The sequence below is a fragment of the Petaurus breviceps genome, unplaced genomic scaffold, assembly GCF_028583685.1.
Source record: "Petaurus breviceps papuanus isolate PSGF00001 unplaced genomic scaffold, PetGlider_PUasm1.0 139, whole genome shotgun sequence".
NCBI lineage: Eukaryota > Metazoa > Chordata > Mammalia > Diprotodontia > Petauridae > Petaurus > Petaurus breviceps.
The window spans coordinates 12,982,447-13,004,285 of NW_027185697.1; the positions used below are offsets into that span (position 1 = coordinate 12,982,447).

At 40.8% G+C, this 21,839-nt stretch overlaps 1 protein-coding gene across 1 annotated transcript in view; it reads left to right on the plus strand.

Moving 5' to 3' along the window:
• Positions 1-21,839, plus strand: part of ALMS1 (ALMS1 centrosome and basal body associated protein) — a 146,315-nt gene that overhangs the window by 42,393 nt on the left and 82,083 nt on the right. The window contains exons 3-4 of the mRNA XM_069067353.1: positions 6,374-6,488; positions 8,023-9,778. Coding sequence (XP_068923454.1) covers positions 6,374-6,488; positions 8,023-9,778 — 1,871 coding nt within the window. The remainder of the gene's footprint in view (positions 1-6,373; positions 6,489-8,022; positions 9,779-21,839) is intronic.

Sequence of the window (21,839 nt, forward strand, 5' to 3'; positions counted from 1 at the left end):
ACCAGATCCCCAAAGTCTGAAACTCTGCATGCCCTTTGATCCAACAGTATATCTTTTAGACATATATTCCCTAAAGGGATCCAAGAAAGGAGAGAGACCTGTTTGCACAGAAGCACTCATAGTTACACTTTATATTATAGCAGTAAACCAGAAACAGTGAGTGCCAAACGGTAGGGAACGGCTTACCAAATTATGTTATATGTAAATAATAGAATAATAATACTGTACAATAAAAATTAATGAAAGGGATGAATTCAGAGAAACCTAAGAATTGTGGTATGAACTGTTGCAAAGTGAAGTAAACAGAACTAGAAGAACAATTTATAGAAGGCCTATGACATTGATAAAAGAAAACAACTATGAAAAACTTAAGAGCTGTGATCCATAAAATTAATAATCATAACTTTAGAAGACTGATAATGAGTCATCCTTTCTACTTCTTGGCAGAGAGGTGATGACCTTGAGGTACAGAATGAAGCATTCATTTTCAGATAGAACCTCAGCATGTGAATCTGTTTTGCTTTGTTGTATTTATTTGCTATAATAGAGGGCTTTTATTAATTGTTTAGTTGGAGGTAGATTTATGAAAGGGATTGGGGGGGTGCAAAAATAATAACATCAGAATAAACAAAAGAATGTTAGTCAAACATTAAAATACACAGAAGAGAGCAGAAAAGTTGAAAGAGGACATGGACAAGCAGAGTGTTATTGGAAATTATTGTTAAATCCAATGTATAATTAAAAGACTATTTTTCATTTTTTAAGAAAATATTCATGTTTTCTGATGTTTGTCCAGTTTGTGATAATAATTTAAAAAAAAGAATTAAAAAATGGAAGGGGGGCATAGAGGAATAAGAACCATTTAATATTATTTGTTTTGTGAGTGGCAGTGGCCAAAGACTTTATATTCAAATCGTCATCCCACTGCTGAGGAATCCTTCTGTATTTGCTAAAACTTATCCCTGAAAAACCTATTTAGTTTGTTATACTCGCCTTTCCGATATGGGAGAACTTCCAGGAGTTTGAACATCTGTGGCATGGTCTCCAAGAACTGAGGGTCTCTTTTGTACCATGATGAAGAATTGGGAGTAGGATTCTGAATAAATGAAATTCAGCAGCAGAAAGTTAAAAATTCTATATTTAGGCTTAGTAAGAGGGGTGCCACGATGAAGTGGATGGAAAGCTAGTCTTATGTCTATGGATCAAATCACTTAACTTTTCAATTCTTCGAGCAATTCTTGAACTATATTAGTTACAATTTCATTTCTGGTGAACTCGTATAGGCAGTTCTCTACGCTTCTCAAATCACAAGTGGTTTTTGGTTTTTTTTTTTCATTTCTCTGCTCCCAATTTTTTTTAAAAGAAGGCTATAAGCATAATAATAATAATATAATAAGTACAGGATAAGAGAAAACCTGGATTAATGGCAGTTTATATTTTATTTTTAAAAGGAAGCCTTGAGATTTTTATTTGATTATAAAAGCTAAATATCAGTCAACAGTGTGATATGGTTGGAACTTTACAATTTGTCAGTATTGAGAGAATTTTTTAGTGATTAGTTCTGTTAAAAAATTGGTTGTCTTGTGAGATAATTTTTATTCACTGGGAGTGTTATTAATTTTAAGTCAGATCTTACGAGAGAAACATGTGTCTAGAGCTGCTGCTTCTTTTCCAGAAAGTCTTTGGAGGTAATTTCAGTCGTTCATTAGTATAAATTTACCCAAGCTTCTGGCCTAATGTCCCCATGTGTGTGTGTGTTTTTTTTTCCTTAAGGAAGGTTTGGCTTTAATGCTTAGGCTTGTTAGAACATGCTTGTTTGCATGTTATCTCTCCCGTTAAGATTGCAAGCTTCTTGAGGGAAAGGACTTTCTTTTGCCTCTTTTATATTCCTGCCAGCTAGCTGGCTCAGTGGATAGAGTTCAGGGCTGGGAGTCAGGAAGACTCATCTTCTTGAGCTCTGATCTGGCCTTAGACACATATTAGCTGTGTGACCCTGGGCAAGTCACTCCACCATGTTTGCCCCAGTTTCCTCATCTGTAAATGAGCTGGAGAAGGAAGTAGCGAACCAGTCCAGTGTCTCTGCTGAGAAAACCCCAAAAGGGTTGTGAAGAGTTGGACACAACTGAAAGGACTGAACAGCAGCATGTCCCCAGCGCTTTGGGAGGGGCTTCATAAATATTTATGGACTGACTGAGGAGCCTTCAGCAGAGATAGGGGAACTGGAAGAGCTTGGTTTTAGACGTTCTGGATTTGTATGTCTTGAGTGCATCCAGTCTGAAATATCAAGAAGGCAGCTGTGATATGGGGCCAAAAGTTACGGGAAAGGGTACCTTGATGAATAAATCTGGAAATCATCTATCTATAGATGATAATTTGACCTATAGAGCTGCTGAGGTCCCTAGGAGAGAGTGTATAGAGAGAAAAAAGAAGAGGGCCAAGGATGCTTGGGAGGGGGGAGGTGCTGTTAGCCACCTTGCTCGTTTACACCTTGCCAGCTGAGGACGTTTCCTGATGCTTCCCTCCTGAGTCACTCCATGTGGCGGGAGGCTTGTTTTTCAGGAATGCCCACACCTTGTTACTTTGTGATTGGGCAGTGGGTCAAGATGGTTGTTACATTTTCTGAGCCAGGAGAAAGCTTGGGAAGAGTTGTGTGATTTGACCAGATGAGACTCTGGGCAGCTGTTGAGCCCCCTAGCTTTGAAAACCCAGATGTTGGTGCTTCCCTCTCTGGTAACTAACTAGGTATGGATGTAATGGTCAGAGAGCTGGAAGCCCGTCTGCTGATGTGTATTATTTTCTGTAGTAACCTCTGTTTATATTCTCTGAAGTTCAGGGTGCTGACTTTCCCCCCTGAATTAGGTAAATGATATGTATTTGATTGATTAAAGTAAGATTGTTAACGCTTTTTGATTTGCTTACCTTTAGAAAAGCAGATCTAAGACCCTGTGCTAGCAGCCATCCTGGGGATGCTGGGGTGCTTGCTGCTACACTCCCCTGCCTGAAAACCTCCAGGCCCCAATACAGACCGAGCCTCATACTGGAAGGCTTGCTGCATGCTGGGGGTCTTCTCCTGCAGTTCTGCCAGACTTAAGTAGGAATGGAGGATGCTAATTCATGCGTGAGAACCCTGCCAGCCACATACTGATCTCTCTGTTGTATTGTATTTTTGCTTCTTTTGACTCTGGGTTGGCAGCTCTTGGTGGTGTTGTGGGCTGCACGTGACTTGCGGGCTGTGTTGGGCACCTGTGCATTGTAGCTCACTCTCCAGGCCGATTCACAGTGCTCTCCTTAAAGCTCTGGACTACCTACCTGTTTTCCAGAATGAAAATGCCCTCCTGCCTCTGTACTTGTGCACAATGCCTCCTGCCTCCCTGTCTCTGCCCTTCAGAATTCTGTTCTTTAAGATCCCCAGCAGGCGCTGTTTTTACACAGCCTGTCCTTGAGCCTGTGGCTGGAAGTGCTTCCTCTCCTCTGGTTTTCTTGGACCTTCCTGGTGTGAGTGTTTGGGTATCTGTATATAGACTTTTTAAAAGCATTTGCTTTATTATTGAATCATTCTTTTATTTTGTCTCATGAATTTTTTGGTGTGTCAGTTGCTATTCTTCGTTCTTTGTGTCTGTTCTTACGGTATCTTATTCTTCCCAGGCTGTGTTATGCTTGCTTCCTCTCTGGCCAGTAATCTGTCGTCCCTGTATTTTTTTTTTTCCTTTTGGAGGGCAAATTGGGGTTAAGTAACTTGCCCAAGGTTACACGGCTAGTGTGTGTGTGTGTGTGTGTGTGTGTGTGTGTGTGTGTGTGTGAAGTGTCTGAGGCTGGAACCGAACTTGGGTCCTCCTGACTCCAGGGCCTGTGCTTTACTCACTGCGCCACCTAGCTGCCCCTGTCGTCCCTACATTTTAAACTGTGGTCTGGGACTCAGTCAGCAAACATTTATTAAGCATTTACTGTGTTGTTAGGCATTGTGCAAAGCATTGAGGAAACAAAGAAAGGCAAATACACAGTCACTGCTCTCAAGGAGCAGCGGGGGGGACCCTCTAATGGCGGAGACAGCTTGCAGACCAGGGCGCCCGTAGGAGAGTGTGTACTGTTGAGAAGTCCAGACTTCATTCTCAGAGTCTTCTCCATCCCCTCCTTGCCTTCGATTGGCCATGGTGAAGAAAATGGCTTTAGTCCTGTAGACTTCATTTTCTTGCCCAAGACTTCATAATCACTCGCAATACTACTGGCATGACAGTATCATTTGTACTCACATGAATCATCAGAGGTGGGTAGTTCTCATCTATTCTGAGAAGTCTAGATTCCTTATTATTTCTTAGATACATGCTCTGGGAAGGCAACAGACCTTTCTGTTTGTTGCCAGGACAACAAATAATTTCTTCCAAGATGGAGTCAACCTTGGTCTTCACATCCCATCAGTACTCTCTGCCCTTTCATTTGGATGAGTGTGTAACTATGCACTCTACAACCTCCCTTAAAGGAAGGGGCCTTCCTTACACTTTTCCATCATGACCCTGCAAATCCTCTATAGCAGCTCCAAAGATACAGATGCCCTCTTTTTGCCCTTTCTCCTCAGTGGAACTCTCCACCTCTCCCACATGCTTACAAGGGAGGGCTATTTTCCCTCCTCTGTCTCAGACTTCTCCTTATTGATCAGGTGAAGCCTTTGTTCTCTTTGCATTTTGAATGTTTCTTTCTCAATGTTGTGTTATAAGAAGTGTTAATCAGGATGGCTTCAGGAAAACCTGAGCTTATACAAACTGATGTAAAATGAAGTGAGTAGAACCTGGAGAATAATAGTGTCCTTGTATTTTATCAATGATCAACTGTGGAAAACTTGGCTGTTTTGATGAATGCAGTTGTCCATGATGAGAAATGCCCCGCCTCCAGAGAGAACCAAGGAGCAGTGAGTGTGGATTGAAGCAGACTTGTGGTGGTGTTTGTTTTTTTTAAATTTTCTTCCTTTTTCTTTTTTTTGTTGTTTTAATTTTTTCAGCATGGCTTATATGGGAAAAAAAAAAGGCGTTGATCATCAGGATTGAGGACAAAAGAGAATAATTCATTCTCCCTCCCAGTGTGTGGAGTGTGGAGAGGCGCTTTCCTAGTCTCTTTTCCCTCCTCTCCAGGAGAGAGTTTAGCATGCCCCACTCTTCCATTTCCATTGTTCTGTGCTGGTCAAGATTTTCAGCCTTGAGCACTGTGGGCTTTCTTTAACCTTTCCATGTCAGTTATCCATGTCCCTCTCCGTATATGGCCGGCCTATTTTCTTTTGGAATCACACATTTACTTCATGGCGTCTTTTACACTTGTACTTTTTCGTTTGTTCAGCATTACAGTTGGCTCACCTCTATCCTGGACATTATCACTTCATCTCTAGTGATCCAGGACTGACATTCATAATAACATGGGAGAGTGTTAGTTTTAAAGTGATGGGCATTTGGGGCAGGAACCATTAAAGGAACTTTGTAATGTCTCAAAGGCTGTTCAGCTCACTCTTTCCTTTCTTTTTAAAAAATTTTATTTTTGCAAGACAGTTGGGGTTAAGTGACTTGCCCAGGGTCACACAGGTAGTAAGTGTCAAATGTCTGAAGATGGATTTGAATTTGGGTCCTCCTGACTTTGGGGCTGGTCCGCTATCTACTGTACCACCTAACTGCGCCACTCTCTTTCTCTTGTTTAATTCTGGCCCTAGTTTTTTTCAATCTATCCAAAATATAGACACACATATACACACATAGATGGTAATAGATGAGTTCTCAATGTTGTCTGTCATATGTATCATAGACATCTTAATTTGAACAGAAGGCATTCTTTATTCACTTGGTTTTTTTCTGTGCATACAGTTGGGAAGACTCTTTTGTTTGGTTCTGGATCTCTTCCAGGAGGTTCAGCAGTATTCTGGGACTTGCTGTGTCCAGCATGGTGTCATCCAGAAATAGGAGCACGGAGAAGACTTCACTATCCATTGGGAATTAACCTCTGTCAGAGTGTGTGTGTGTGTCATGTTCCTATTATCCTGTTGTGTTCATTGTGATGTTTTAATTCTGCTTATAGTCAAATACACCCATATTCTTAGGACTTTCCTTTTTTGTTTCCCAAAATTTCTAGTTAATAACAATATTTTTGTGGCTTCTTATATGTTTTTAGTTGATGGCTCTTTTTTCACTATAACCAAAGCTGGATTTGTGAATCATGACTTTTAACCGCAAGTACCTTCCTTTCCCAGGAAACATTTTGTCCTATTGCAGGGTCCTGAGAGTCATAAAAAACTGTTTAACAACAGTTAAAAAACTGTTTAACAACTAATAACCAATAACAACTAATAACTAATAATCTTTAATCTCTTTTGATATTTTTGTGTTTTCAAACTTTGCAGCCATTGAAGACACAAGCGGCTCCCCCTGTATCCCTTTGCTGGCATCTTCTCCAGCCCATGAGGTTTGGAATGAGACTCTGTTTCAGCAGAGCGAGCTGGAGTTCGTGCCTCTGAGGTGAGATGGATTTTCTGATAGCTCTTCTATTTTTCCTTGCTCTTGTGAACTATGGATTTTCCTAGTAGGTTTTTAAAAAAAAACAAACCCAGCTATTAACAACTTGGGCCTAAGAAAACATCCAGCATTTACTGAGTTATTTTCTCTGTTGTGGATAATATAGGCCCAAATAAGATTTGTCATACTTAGAAAATGATCAGTCTAAAACTTGAAAAGAAACGTCTCTTACCTTTAGATTTAAAACAAAAAATGTGTGTTGCTTTTTAGTTTTTCAGGCTTTTCCTTAGTTCAGAGCACACGTTGGTATTTCCTAGAAAACTCTTCCTTTCACTCTTCATTTGGTGACTATTCATTTGCTTGGGACAGGTACTTTTCCTCCTCTTCTTATATCCTATGAAGTATCCCTCTAACTTAGGAGGAAAACATTATTTAAAGTTAGGATATCTATCCCCAGTGAAGGTCCTCCCAAGAAGTCTCTGTGAAGTAGACTCCATTTTTGTGTGTCTTTCTATCTCTTTGGGGGACTGTTACTCCTACAATGCCTTATGTGCTTTTGGATCTCCCCCATTATAACCTCTCAGTACAAAAAAATTAATCTTCCTACTTTTCAGTCCCTAGAGATGGTTCTATATACATAGTTGGCTGTAGGTTGCTGCCCCTGGGCTTTAGCTACATAAGCTTATTGTATAGTGTCCACTTTTTTTTTTTAGAACACTCTCGGTTTTTAGAAAAATATAAATCTAGATGTGTGTATTTATATTTCAGTAAAGTCCATGTTAATGTAAGATAGCAGATGAATTAATGCTTCTTTTATGAAGGAAATTGGAGAGTTGTTTAAAATAGGATGTCTTTTTATTTTGAAAAGAAACAAAGAATGAACTGGACAATCTGGTTTTTTGTCCAACTCTGAGATTATCTGTGAAAACAGGAATATAGGTACTTGTTGAATGAATGAATATTTAATTGAATTGAATTAATATTAACCGGTATAGTGGTAGAAATTTTACGTACTATAATTTGAAGCTTCCTTTTGAATGTCTCTTTAATATAGAAAATCAGAGTTTAGAAAAGTTAAAATAAGCATCCTGAATCCCTTAATTTTAGGGGGGAAAAAGATAGTTTGTAGAGTAGCAGTCACTGTTTACAAATGATGGGTCCCATTTTATCAATCAATATTTTAAAGGTGTTTGAAGTGAAGGAAGGCATTGTGTCCTTTTGAGCGCATTTACAATGTCCCTATTTATTATCTGTATGACTCTCACTTTGAGATGGCTTACAGTGGAGAAGAGGGTTGGATCTAGTCAGTGACCCAAGGTTTTAATCCTGGCTCGGTAGTTTATGGTTGGTGGGACTTTGGGTGAGGCCTTTGACCTGTCTGAGCAGGAAGAGACCGGACTAGCTGGTCCCCGAGTTCTTTTCCCCTTTGCCTCTTTTTATTTCTGATCCTCTAAGGTAGATAGTGTCTGTGTTCATTTGAAAAGAAAATGTTTTATTGGTCACCCCTTTTTATTTTCCATAATGTATTAATTACCAGGGGAATTCCTGATCTATCTGAAGTATCAGAATCTCATTCCAGACGGTCTCCAGTCAATGAAACCTTGTTTCCATCCTCATCTGAAGGGCCTTCTGACTTCTGTGACAGCCATCCCCGTGCACATCCTCGTAAGAAGGTTGGGATCAGCACCATCACCTCTTATGATACTAGTGGTATGTGTCCACGTTTCCCTCGTCCACGAGTGTGCATTTACACGAACAAAAAGTCTACTTCTTCACCTGATACAGGTGATGAGCTTTCCAGATCATATGGAACAGAAAGCATTGAAACCCATGCTTCTCACATGTCACTGAGGACGTGGGAAACTTCACAGAAGCCGGAAACATTTCCAGCCAGGCAGGGCCAGAGCATGCTCGAAGATGATGGTGTTTCTGCTTTGGACTGCAGACTTTCACATTCTTCCCTCTTTCCTTGCTTAGAGAAAAACAAATCTTCATCTTCAGATCGTTCTTTTTGTGAGAGTTTTAATTATAAGAACCTAGAAGAGTGTAAGATGAGCCCCAAACTTGATTGTTTGAAGTCAGATGAGAGCGAAGTTAAAAGGTTGGGGGCCATATGTTCTCCACTTTTTAAAGGAGAGCTTTCTTCTGAGTTTCTGTCTCCTTCCTCATTCCCTGTGTCTTCACGAGACCAATCTGTGCAGGATTCTCCAGGTCCTGGTGTGAATTCTGTAACATTTTCAGTACGGGATGGCAGCGCTGGAACAGCTTCTTCTGGTATTGCTTTTTATTCTGACTTCCAGCATTCTGATGGATTTAAGTTGGATGACATGTCAAAACTGGTCCCAGAGAAAGGTCTTGGCGCTAATAAAACAGTGGCGTTCCATGAGGTGGTGGCTTCTATAGAGCCGATAGCAAGTAAAAACAGCTCTGCTGCTGTTCAGGATTTATTAGGTGTCAGATCAGACTGGAAACAAGCCATCTCTCCCTTAAATTCTCAGACTGAAAAATCTTCACCAGGACAACTAACTCAGCCAGTCTACCAGTCAGCTCCTTTGGTATTTCCAGTTCAAAATTTCACTCCAGCAGCAACTCCACGGTCAGTTCCTGTCACTTCAGAACTTCAGTCTCCTTTTGTTTCTCCAAATGAACAATTACCCATCCCTGACCTAGGAAACCTTGCTGTTTGGAAACCACAATCACGTTCAGATAACCAGGATGGAAGCAGTGGGTCAGATGAGAAGCCTCTTCCTTCTTCTGATACCATGGGTACTTCTGGAGATCTGCCTTATGTTTCACCACTAACTCAGATTTGCTCTCCTACGTTAATAAATTTTACAAGTTATGATATTTCACGTAATTTTCCTAGTCCGGGTGAAGCTCCTCAGCCTCTGGCATCACTTAAGGACAATATACTTAGGACAAATGCAGTTATGAAGGATGGCACCAACGTTAAAAGTCCACAGCTCAGTGAAAATGGTATCATCTCCAGTGAGAGAGTTGCTGAAATGCTCAGAGAGGAGAAGTACAACATGAAGGACCTACCAGAGATACGGGAGCCTCTCCAGAATGACACTGAGCCATCTGGGGACCCAGCATTCCCTTCTGGTCTGACTGACCAGCTTGGAGATGGTGCCTCAGAGCACAGCGTTCCTCCTCTAACCTTCTCCCAGACAAAGTTCCATAAGAGCACGTCCACCACTGACAGCGAACCAGCCCCTGCAGAACCATCTCTCGCCAGTGTAGAGGTCAAGCAGTACCAAGACCGCACTTCACAAACATCACCTGAAACAAAGGTAAGTAAACTGAAGAGAAGCCTCTTTAACTTGATCCAGTTTGGTAGATTTACTTTTAAATATGGATGTGAGGGAGTAATTGAACAGAAAATAATGGGAAACTGAATGAGAGGCAAGAAAAGAAAGGAAAAGGTTAATGTTTGAAGTACAAATTTAGCTGATTCTGTGGGCATCTGAGTTTTAATCATAGCTTAGCGTAGACAGAATAATTTAAAGCTAAGAGGAACAAAAGAGATACTTAGTCCAACTTATCTTTGAGAGTTGAGGAAACTCAGGTTCATAGAGACTGAATTGCCCTAAATGTAAAATTTTAGACTGGGAGCTGTCATCTCACTTTTACCATACGTATTAAATAATAATAATAGCAGTGATGAACTAGATCAGACTCAGTTGTTTAAACGTGTAGGTTTACTTGCCCCTGGGCATTTCTCCTGAAGTGGTGATTTTGTCCAAAGGAGAAGACCTGTATCTGCATGTGATGTTCTCCCCGCAGTCCTGTCAGTTCTGTCACTGTACTGAACTGTGTCATTCATTCTCCTCCACCTAGAATATCACTTGGTTCTGGATGAGTTGGAGTCTAGCCATTTAACAAAAATGCATTTTAAGTTCCACGGACAAGTATAAGCATTCAGAAATACAAACGACAACCAAAGAAAATAAAAGAGAAAACCATTCTAAATGATTGAAGTGCTGTTTACTGATTATTAAGCCTGGCACAGGAAGCACTTGTCAAATGCTTGTTGGCTCCTAGAAGAAAAGATGGGCTTGTGGGAGTGTTGGGGGTCTCGGCCTCTCTTCCACATCCCCTCGGCTTTCTTGACATGCACTTAACTGCTATTGTTCTTGCTTTTAATTGTTCACTTGTCATATTTGTTTTCTTGCTTTCAGTCAATTCAAGTCTTCCCACATTTCTTTGAATTCTTTGTATTTATTGGTTCTTATGGAGAAATAGTGTTCAGTAGAATTTACATACTGTAACTTAGTCATAACATTATTATTATTTCTAGAGTTTTACTTCTACACATGGTGCTTCCAGGAACATTTTTTTGGGTTCATATCGGTCTTTTTCCTGTTAATGAATGGCTTAGGAAGTCATCCAAGTAGTAGGCTTAAGATGTCTGAACTTTATTAAAACTCAGTGTGTAATGTGATCTCTCTTTTTAAAAAGGTGGCACCATTTCACAGCTCTACCTAAAGTGTGCTCATGTGCTCATGTCAGTGTTTCAGCTTAGATTTGTCATTTCTTTGTTGCAAATACCTTTAATGATGGCTGACATAACCTCTGTGCTCTCCTAGTAGATGAACTGTTGTGGCCGGAAAAAATGTGTTGCCTGATAGTTGATGAGGTTTTCCTTAGACTTAGACTGGTTGGGGCTCCCCCCCCCCTTTCTCTCTGTTTTTCTGTCCTCTTCTCTCTCTCTCTCTTCCTTTGTCTCTCTCCCCCTCTCCTCCCCTCTCTTTCTTTCTTCCCCCCCCTTCATCTATATCTATATCATCTACATATCTGTGTGTGTATACACATACACACACAAAATGTATATACCTTGAGGACATAGATTTGTAAAAAACAATACGGTACTTTCCTATCTTGATGGAAGGTCTCAGGGCACATGTCAGTTGTCTGAGAACCAACTCAGCCAGATTTGGAGAGGCTCATCCCTAGATTGGCTTCAGGGTGATAGGGTTTTGGCCATCACAGTTCTTGTCTCTGGGTCTCCCTGTGGAACCCACACTGAAAGGGCTGAGGTGGCTCCTGGGCTTGATTTCAGTACAGTTCTCTCCTCCTTAGACACCTGTCTGCTCTCACAGGCTCACTGTATTGATGCTAGACTTAGTTTGGACTTTAGAGCTTGAAACTCCTAAGCTGAAGAGATCCTCCGGGCTCTGACTCCCTGGTAGCAGCGCTTGGTATACAAGGGGTTATAGTCTGCGCCAGAGGCTTTGTAGCAGTGACGTTCCAGGTCCTTGGAGTGTGAAGGTAAATTAAAAGTGTTGCCTGGTGCCTTCCTTTTTATTGTTTGAATAGAAGATAAGCTTCTTGTGAAGAGGGCTTATTGTTACCTGTGTCCCTCATCCATAGCGCAGTACCTTGTCCATAGCAGCTTTTCAACACCTGGGTGTTAAATAGAATGATTGAATCGCAGTCTAGCAAGCTTCCTGCCTTGATTACATTCTAGAATTCCCTTCTAGAAGGGACGTATTCTCTGTGAAGTAAAAGGAGAGAGAAAATATGACTAGGTTACTAGTTTCTTTTCCTACTTTTCTTATGGGCTAGAAATAATTCTTAGACATTTCTGGTTTGTTTTGAGACAGCTAGGAGAGGGTACAGTGAATAGAGTGCTGGACCTTGAGTCTAGAAGACCTGAATTCAAATCCAGACTCAGATACTGAGCTAGCTCTTGTATGACCAGAGCAATCGTTTAACCTCTGTTTATCTCAGTTTCCTCAACTGTAAAATGAGGAGAGTGATAAGCACCTACCCTGTAGGGTTGTTGTGGGACCAAATGATAGAATATTTGTAAAGTGCTTCTCTCCCCAATGCTGGCACATAGTAGGTGATTAACAAATGTCTTTTCTATTCCCGTTCCTATTCCTCTTAATTGTATCACATAGAAATTTCAGCTTTTCTTTAAATTCTCTTTTAAAAATTCTTTATAATTTTAAAAGAATTCTTAAATATTTTGAAAGATCTTACAGAGCATAAGAGGTCCCACAAAATTAGAGGACAGTTCATGATTTTCAAAACAGAAACAGGTAGGAAAATGTAGTGTGCAAGCTTTAGTGGAGTGAGTTATGACTGTGGTTGCCAGCAGTATTTTAGAAAGTATAGATTAGGGCAACTCTAGAGATGAAGCAATGATTTACAAGTAACTAGAATGGCTTTAGGCTAGATTCACTTAATTGCCTTTTTTGTCAGAGTGACTAGATGGTAGCTCAGGGAATAGTGCAGCTGGAGTGGGCTTTCTTCCTTAGCAAAACATTTCATAGTCTCGCAGGCCACTTCCCCAGAAGAGAGTAGAATACCCTAGATCGGGTCTGACCAGGCATGTACACCTTACTCTCCCCTCTGTCTCCCGACTCTGCCTCTCCCTCGTTCACAGATTGTGTTCTCTGTCTGTCTGTCTGTCTGTCTCTCTCTGTCTCTCTTTCCCCTCCCTCCCTCTCTCCCTCTCTCTCTGTCCTCCCTTTTCTCTTCCTCTTCATCTTTTTCTTCTTCTTTCTCTCTCTCCCTCCCTCTCTCTGCTTGCCCCTCTCCCCCTCCTCACCTTTGCCTCTTATCATTAAAGGCTTAATTTTCTTCTGTAGAATCATACTCCATTTTACTGGGTACAATACTCTTGATTCTAAGCTTAGGAGTTTTGCCTTGTGGAGCTCCTCAGAGTGAGGGCCACAAAATGTTGCATGATTTTTTTCTGGCTGTTTGCAGTATTTTGATCTATAATGTTCCTAAGAGTTTTTATTTTGGAGTTTCTTTCAGGAGCTGACTGGTAGATTTTATTTTCATATTGTCCTCTGATTTTAAGATATTAGGGTAGTTCTGTTTTATGATTTCTTAAAATATAATGCTGGTATGGTGACATATACCTGGAATCTTTGCTACTGTGAAGGCAGAGGCCAGCGAATCCCTTGGGCTACAACTGGTCAAGTGTCCACACTGAAAATGGTGCCACTGTGGTGAACTCCCTGTAGTGGAGGAGCTTCAGCCTACATAGGGTGGAGCAGACTAGTTGAGGTTGGAAAAACAGAGCATGTTTAGGATTTTGATCAATATTGGGATCAGGCCTGTGAGTGACTGAGATAGAAAGACAAAAATCTAAAAAAAAGAAAAGATGTCTAGGCTCCTTTTTCAGATATTAGAGTGATTCCTAAATTATCTCTCCTTGATCTCTTTTCCAGGTCAGTTATTTGATATGTGGATGCCTTATATTTTAATTTTCTTTTTTTTTTAGTCTTTTGACTTTATTTTTATATTTCTTGTCTCAGTAATAAATATTTATTAAGTACCTACTATGTGTCAGACTCTGTGCTAAGACTGGGGTACAAAGAAAGGCAGAAGACAGTCCCTGCCTTTGGGGAGCTCACAGTCTAATGGGAGACACAACATGCAAACTACTATGTACAAATTGTACATGATCAGTCTGAAATGATGAACAGAGGGAAGGCACTGGCATTAAAGGGAATCAGGATCTTCCTAGAGAGACTGTGACTAGGACTGGATGGAAATCAGGAAGTTGAGAAGAATAGGGAGAGCATTCCGGATCTGGGGGACAGCCAACCAGGGAGAGTGCCTGAGAAACAGAAAGGAGGCCAGTGTCACTGGACTGGAGAGAGAGAGAGATGGCAGCATATGAGCTGTGTTTGTGTGGATGGATGCAAATTTTAAGAAGACTGGAAAGGTAGGAGACTTTGGTTCTTAAGGGGCGCTGCTTGCCAAACAGGTTTTATTTTTGCTCTGAGGGGTCAAAGGGAGCCACTGGGGGTGGGGGTGGGGTGGGGTGACATGGTCAGACTTGCACTTAAGGAAAATTCCTTTAATGGGTGCACTGGAGTCTGGAGAGACTGGAGGCAGCTAGAGCCACCAGCCGCGAATGCCATAGTCCAGGTATGAGGTGATGAGAACCTGTATGAGGGCCCTGATGAGGGCAGGTTGTGGTATCACAAGACAGAAAGGAGCATATACAAGAGATAATACAAAGTTGACAGGCCTTGACAGGACATTGGATATGGAGAATGAGAGAGAGTTCAGAGTGACCCCTAGATTTCAGTCCTCAGGGACTGATAGGATGGTAGTGCCCTGTTGAGTATACAAGACCTGATTTCAAATCCAGCTTCAGACATTTACTAGCTATATGATCTTGAGTGCTCCTCTATTTAGAGAGAAAGATGATGAATTTTGTTTTGGACATCATGAATTTAAAATGTCTCCAGGTCATATAGTTTGAGATGTCTGAAATTTGTTTTGATTGACTTTATTTGCTTTTTTCTAGCTACATGGATTTCATTTTTCTTGTGTTCCTGATAGGTGGGGAAAATTTGGTGTGGGAGGATGAGAAAGGGGTTTCTTGGCTGATAGAAACAAAATATATTGAAAACTTGAGAACTCTCATTCACATAATAACCAACCACACTTACTGAAGACTTATAATCAAACATGCTACCCACTTCCTGACAGAGATGTGATAGACTCGGGGTGCAGATTGAGATATATGTTTTTTAAGGCATTTGTCTCCTCATTGGCTTTTTGAGCCTCTTTTGCCATTTGAGTTAGTCTGTTTTTTAAGGTATTATTTTCTTCAGTCAGGTTGTTGTCTTTCTTTTCATGATTTTCTTGCATCATTCTCATTTCTCTTCCCAATTTTTCCTCCACTTCTCTTCCTTGATTTTCAGAATCCTTCTTGAGCTCTCCATGGCCTGTAATCAGTTCATATTTTTCTTGGAAGTTTTTGGTGCAGGAGTTCTGACTTCGTTGTCTTCTGGCCATTCCATGCTTTGACGCTTTTTGTCCCTAAAAAAGGAATCTAAGGTTTGATTGTTGTGCTTGCTTTGCTTCCTTTGCTTGCTCATGTTGCCACTCAATTGCTTTACTTTTGAGCTTTTTGCCAGAGTAGAACTGCTTCCAGAGAGGAGAGCTTTGTCCCGAATCGCTGGGGTTTTTGCAACTGTCAGAGCTATTAGTTGGGTGCCCTCTCTGAAGCCTTCACATGCTCTGGCACCTGGTTACACATCCCAGGACCTCCATCCTAGACAGTGATCCAGATCCAAGCAGGTTAAAGAAAGAGTGATTACCCTCTGAATGGTCACTTGGTGCCCCTACAATCTGCAGGCCAGGAGATCTGAAGCAGTCACAAGGTGACGGCCATGGTGCCTCAGCTACTTCTCCCTCTGGGGGCAGAGGCTGGACCACACTTCTGGACCCTTTGTTCGCAAAGTCCACACTGACCTTTTACTTTTCCTTTGGCATTTATGGATTGATAATTCTGGAGACTGCCACAGCTGCTGGTGATCCACTCTCCTGAAGTAGCTGGTGGCTGGTTGGGGGCGCCCTGAGGTTTAAACGCAGTCTCATGTGGGGCTGGGCTCTGCTCCCAGCAGGCTGCAATGGATTCTTCAGTGGGAAGTTTGTTTCTATCACTTTGTGGATTCTGTAGCTCTTAAGTTTGTTTAGAGTCATATTTTATAGGTATTTGAGGTGGTTATGGGGAAAGTTCATGGAGTTTTCCTGCTTCTACACCGCCGTCTTGGCTCCCGACATATGTTTTTTAGATAGAGTCAATCAGAATTTTGTTTTGCTTGACTATACATGTTTTAATAGGCAATTTTATTTTTTTTCTTGCCTTCTTAATGTGGGGATGGTGTAGAAGGTTGGAGGGCAAGAAAACTGATCTTTGAAAATAAAGTAGAATTTAATTAAAAAAAAAGAAAATGCAAAATACTGATTAGGAAATCTGAGAAAAAAATCACTTTTATTTTTTCAATCCGGGTTAGCATTGGGTATATAGAGAGATTGCACATATTCGAGATAGGGTTTTCTGAGGAGCAGCAGTATGGAGTTTTCTTGCCTACCCACAGCAGTATACCAGGGCCCAGCCTGGAGCAGAGAACAGAAACCACTGCTTTTAACCATTGACCTTGGGATAGCCTGTTAAAGAGACTTGCACATATGGTTGGGTAGGTGGTCCAAAGTGGGGAGTAGTTGTAAGTTGAATGTCGTCTTTATTTGTTCATTCTTCTAGCTTTCCTTCCTGATTTTGGTCTTTAGGGTCAGGGTTGTTTTTGGAGCCACCCAGATGCTTCTGGCTGCTGACCTTGGGCCTCCTAGGCCCAGTCCACAGTAAGTGTGTAAGAAGTGTAAGACGATCAAAGGTCCCACAAGATGATTTTTCTTGTTGCCTTTATATGTATGATGAAACCACCTCCACAAATTCCTTTTTTTCCTTCTTTTCTATGGGTTTCTGTGAGGGATCCTTTATGAAGCCAATCATGGTAGCTCTCCTGAGGACTGCTGCTGTGAATCACTTTAAGGGTCTGTAATAACTATTTATTCAGCAATAAACCAGAGCATAACATTCAAGAAACTGAAGCATAACATTCACTACAACATAACAACATAGTGTTGAACAAAACATATCTTTTTTTTTTTTTTTTTTAAAGCAATTGGGGTTAAGTAACTTGCTCAAGGTTACACAGCCAGTTATTTCTGGGTGTGGTGCTAAGTATCTGAGCCAGGATTTGATCCCCAGGTCATCCCGACACTGGAGCCAGTGCTCTTACTCGCTGAGCCACCTGACTGCCCCTAAGCAATTGGGGTTAAGTAACTTGCTCAAGGTTACATGGCCAGGTGTTTCTGGGTTGATGCTAAGTGTCTGAGCCCGGGATTCGATCCCCAGGTCATCCTGACACTGGAGCTGGTGCTCTTATTCGCTGAACCACCTGGCCGCCCCTAAGCAATTGGGGTTAAGTAACTTGCGCAAGGTTACATGGCCAGGTGTTTCTGGGTGTGGTGCTAAGTGTCTGAGCCCGGGATTCTATCCCCAGGTCAACCTGACACTGGAGCCGGTGCTCTTACTCACTGTGCTACCTGGCCGCCCCAAAACATATCATTTTGTTGAGGTTTGGAGTTTAGCGGTGCTCAAGACCCCAAAATACTGACATACTGGGTCTTGCCTAATGAATTCAACTCAAGCCAAAGTAAAACAGTCGTTATTAAAGATTTGCCATAATGGGTAGACTGTTATGGAACTTAAGTATTTGTGAGGCTTGTTTTGACAAGGGGCCAGAACAATCTAACACAGACCTAGTCTGAGCTAGATTGGATCTGAGCACCTTCATAGAGGCAAGATGAATATGGAAGGACTGTGGAAAGGATCCAAGGGGTGGTCTAGGGGACAGGTTTGGGGAGAGTTTTGAGGAGGAGTGTAAGGAGGGTCTTGATGGAACTGAGGTCAAACTCCAAGGAATGGGATTAAGGGTGGGAAATAGCTGAAGGCTACCTGGAGATGACAGACAAATGGAGGGCTAGGCTAGTTTAAGGGTAACAGATTTGGGTATAGATATTTTTAAAAAAAAATTTTTGCAGTGCATATATTTTATTTTATTTTTCCAATTTATTTATTTATTTTTTGTTTTCAACATTCATTTCCACAAGATTTTGAACTACAAATTTTGTCCCCATCTTTCCCCTACCCTGTACCCAAAGATAGTGAACCTACTCAATACCCCTTCCCCCAATCTGTTCTGTCTTAAATCCTCCCCCATTTCCCCCAACTTTCTAATAGGGCAAGATGGATCTCTGTATCCCAGTGCCTGTATATCTTATTTCCCAGTTGCATGTAAAAAACTTTTTTAAAAAAAATATTTGGTTTTAAAACTTTGATTTTTAGATTCTTTCCCTTCTTCCCTCCTCAAGCCATCCAATATAGATGGTACATATGTAGTTACACAAAACGTTGCCATAGTAGTTATATTGTGAAAGACTGACTATATTTCCCTCCATCGTATCCCACCTCCCACTTATTCTATTTTATCCTCTGACCCTGTCCCTTTTCAAAAGTGTTTGCTTCTAACTACCCTCTCCCCCAATCTTCCCTCCCTTCTATCATTGCCCCTCTTATCCCATTCCCCCCTACTTTCCTGTAGGGTAAGATACCCAATTGAGTGTGTATGCCATTCCCTCCTTAAGCCAAATCCAGTGAAAGTAAGGTTGACCCATTCCTTTTCACCTTCCTGTTCTTCCCCTCAATTGTAACAATTTTCTCTTGCTTCTTTTATATGAGATAATTTACCCTTTTCTGTCTCTCCCTTTCTCCTCCCAATATATTTCTCTCTCACCCTTTAATTTTGTTTTTTAGATATTATCCCTTTATATTTGACTCATCCTGTGCCTTCTGTCTATTGTATACATGTACACACAAACACACGCTCACATACATATTTATATACACATACACCCTTCTATACATACATATATATGTATGTATACTTATATATATATATATTCCCTTTAACTATCCTCATACTGAAAAAAAGTCTCATGAGTTACAATGATCATTTTTCCATGTAGGAATGTAAATAGTTGAACTTTAATAAGTTCCTTATGATTTTTTTTTCCTGTTTACCTTCTCATACTTCTTTTGCTTCTTGTATTTGAAAGTCAAATTTTCTGTTTAGCTCTGGTTTTTTCATCAAGAATGTTTGAAAGTCTATTTCATTGAATAACCATATTTTCCCTTGAAACATTATACTCATTTTTGTTGGGTAGGTGATTCTTGGTTTTAATCCTAGCTCCTTTGACCTCTAGAATATCATATTCTAAGCCCTTCGATCCCTTAATGTAGAAGCTGCTAGATCTTGTGTTATCCTGTGTTTCCACAATACTTATATTGTTTCTTCCTGACTGTTTGTAATATTTTCTCCTTCATCTGGGAACTTTGGAATTTGGCTATAATATTTCTAGGAGTTTTCTTTCTTTTCTTTTTTTGAATTAAATTTTATGTTTATTTTTAGTTTACAGCATTCATCCACAAGATTTTGAGTACTCTCTCCCACCCACCACCCCAAAACAGCTATCCCAATGTATACCCCTTCCCCCAGTCTGCTTTCTCCTATATTCTCCTTCATTCCCCCTCCAACTTTCCAGTAGGGCAAGATGGATCTCTGTGCACCAGTGCCTATATATCTTATTTCCCAGTTGCAGGTAAATAATAATAATAATAATACATCTATATCTATCTGTCTGTATCTATCTATCTATCTATCTATCTATCTATCTATCTATCTATCTATCTATCTATCTATCTATCTATCTATCTATCTATCTATCAGTTAAACATTTGATTTCAAAACTTTGAATTCCAGATTCTTTCCCTTCTGTAATGTAATGCCAAGGAAAGGCAACTTCCCAAGGTTCAAAATACCAGCATAGGTGCTCTCTATTTTATTCAGTGACAAATTAAGAACAGAGAAGGTCAAAATATGACATCATTCAAAATACAGCATTTACTAAGTGTGATTAAATAATCTCCAAGGACTACCCCACCCCAGGACCTTCCATTCATTCAATCAATTACAAAGTCCCTGTTCTAAATACTACTCCACCCCTAGGCTGTACCTTCATTTAGTCCACCACAAAGCCCCTCTTCTCAAATGGAGATTAGTTTCCAATCTAAGTAAAGTACATTCATTTGTTCAACCATAGAACACAAAAAGGTCAAAAGTTCCCCACCCCTGGATCACAATTGAATCTACCCCAGAGTTACATCAAGTTTAAGCACAGCACTTAATACCCAAATGGAGGTCTTTTCTTCATCTTGACACAAGGCAAGTTCTCAGCAATCTTAGTTCCTGGGGAGACAAGGCTTATTAGCAAGGCCACAAGATACATTGCCAGTCTCTTCATTAATTCATCCTCTGTCTGCAGAACAGTCCTAGAACCCCTGAAAACATTAGCAAAACCCTCTCCCAGGATTTCTGTAAACATACAACAAGAAAATCCTTCAGGGCTTCTGAACCAACAGGAAGGTTCCCAGACCCCTGCAACAACAGCACTGTCCTTCACCAGTGGACAGTATTCCCTCTCTGTCTGCAGGACAGTTTCAGGAGCTCTTAGCCAACAACCAGGTTCCAGGACTTCTTCAACAGGACTGTCTTTCACCAGTGGACAAATCTGGCAAAACAACATCAAAACAGACAGACAAAGTACCAGCAAAACAGCCATGTCCCCTCAGTCCTTGGCAGCTCTGGGGGCAGGCCTCAAAAGTCCAGGGCGATTCAAAGTGGCCCTCAGCAATCCTCTCAGTCTCTCTCTGCCTCCACAAGGGTGCTGCTTCCAAAAAGTTCTTCTGCCTCTCTCTTGTCTCTCCAAATCTATGTCACCAGCTCCTCCCAGTTCAGGACTCTCTTTTCAAGTCAACCAGTCCATCCCACAGGTGGGATTAACAAGCTCTGGGTTTTAACACAATCAATTTGAAAACCAAGCCAATACAGGGGAATCTTTATATTCCATTACTATAACACCTTCCTCCCTCATCACCCACCCTTACTGGAAAGATAAGCAATTCAATATAGGTTGTACATGTGTTGCTAGGCAAAACATTTCCACAGTGGATTATTGTGAAAGACTGACTATATTTCCCTCCATCCTATCCCGCCCCCCACTTGTTCTGTTCTCTAGTTTGACCTTGTCCCTTTTCAAAAGTATGTGCTTCTGACTTCCCTCACCCCAACCTGCCCTCCCTTCCATCATCCCCCATCTTATCCTCTTCCCCCCTACTCTCCTGTAGGGTGAGATACCCTATTTAGTGTGTATGTCATTCCCTCCCTAATCCAAATTCAATGAGAGTAAGGTTGACTCATTCCCTTTTGCCTCCCTATTCTTCCCCTCCATTGTAACAGTTTTCCCTTGCCACTTGAGATAATTTACCCCATTTTGTCTCACCCCATCTCTTCTCATTATATTCTTCTTTCACCTCTCAATTACACCTTTTAATTATCATCCCTTCATACTCATTGGTCCTGTGTCCTCTGTCTATGTATACCTGTATACATATATATGTACTTACATATGTATTCATATGCCCATATACCCTACTATATATAGACATATATATGTATGTATACATACACACACACACACACATATATACACATTTATATTCCCTTCAACTATTCTCATACTGAGAAAAGTTTCATAAGTAACAATTATCATTTTTCCATGTAGGAATGTAAGTAGTTGAACTTTGATAAGTTCCTTAAGATTTTTTTTCCGTTTACCTTCTCATGCTTCTCTTGCTTCTTGTATCTGAATGTCAGATTTTCTGTTCAGCTCTGTTTTTTTATCAAGAAAGCTTGAAAGTCCTCTATTCCATTGAATGACCATGTTTTTCCCTGAAACATGATACTCCATTTTGCTGGGTAGGTGACTCTTGGTTTTAATCACAGCTCCTTTGCCCTCCAGAATATCATATTCCAAGCCCTTCGATCCCTCAATGTGGAAACTGCCAGATCCTGGGTTATCCTGATTGTGTTTCCATAGTATTCAAATTGTTTCTTTTTGGCTGCTTGT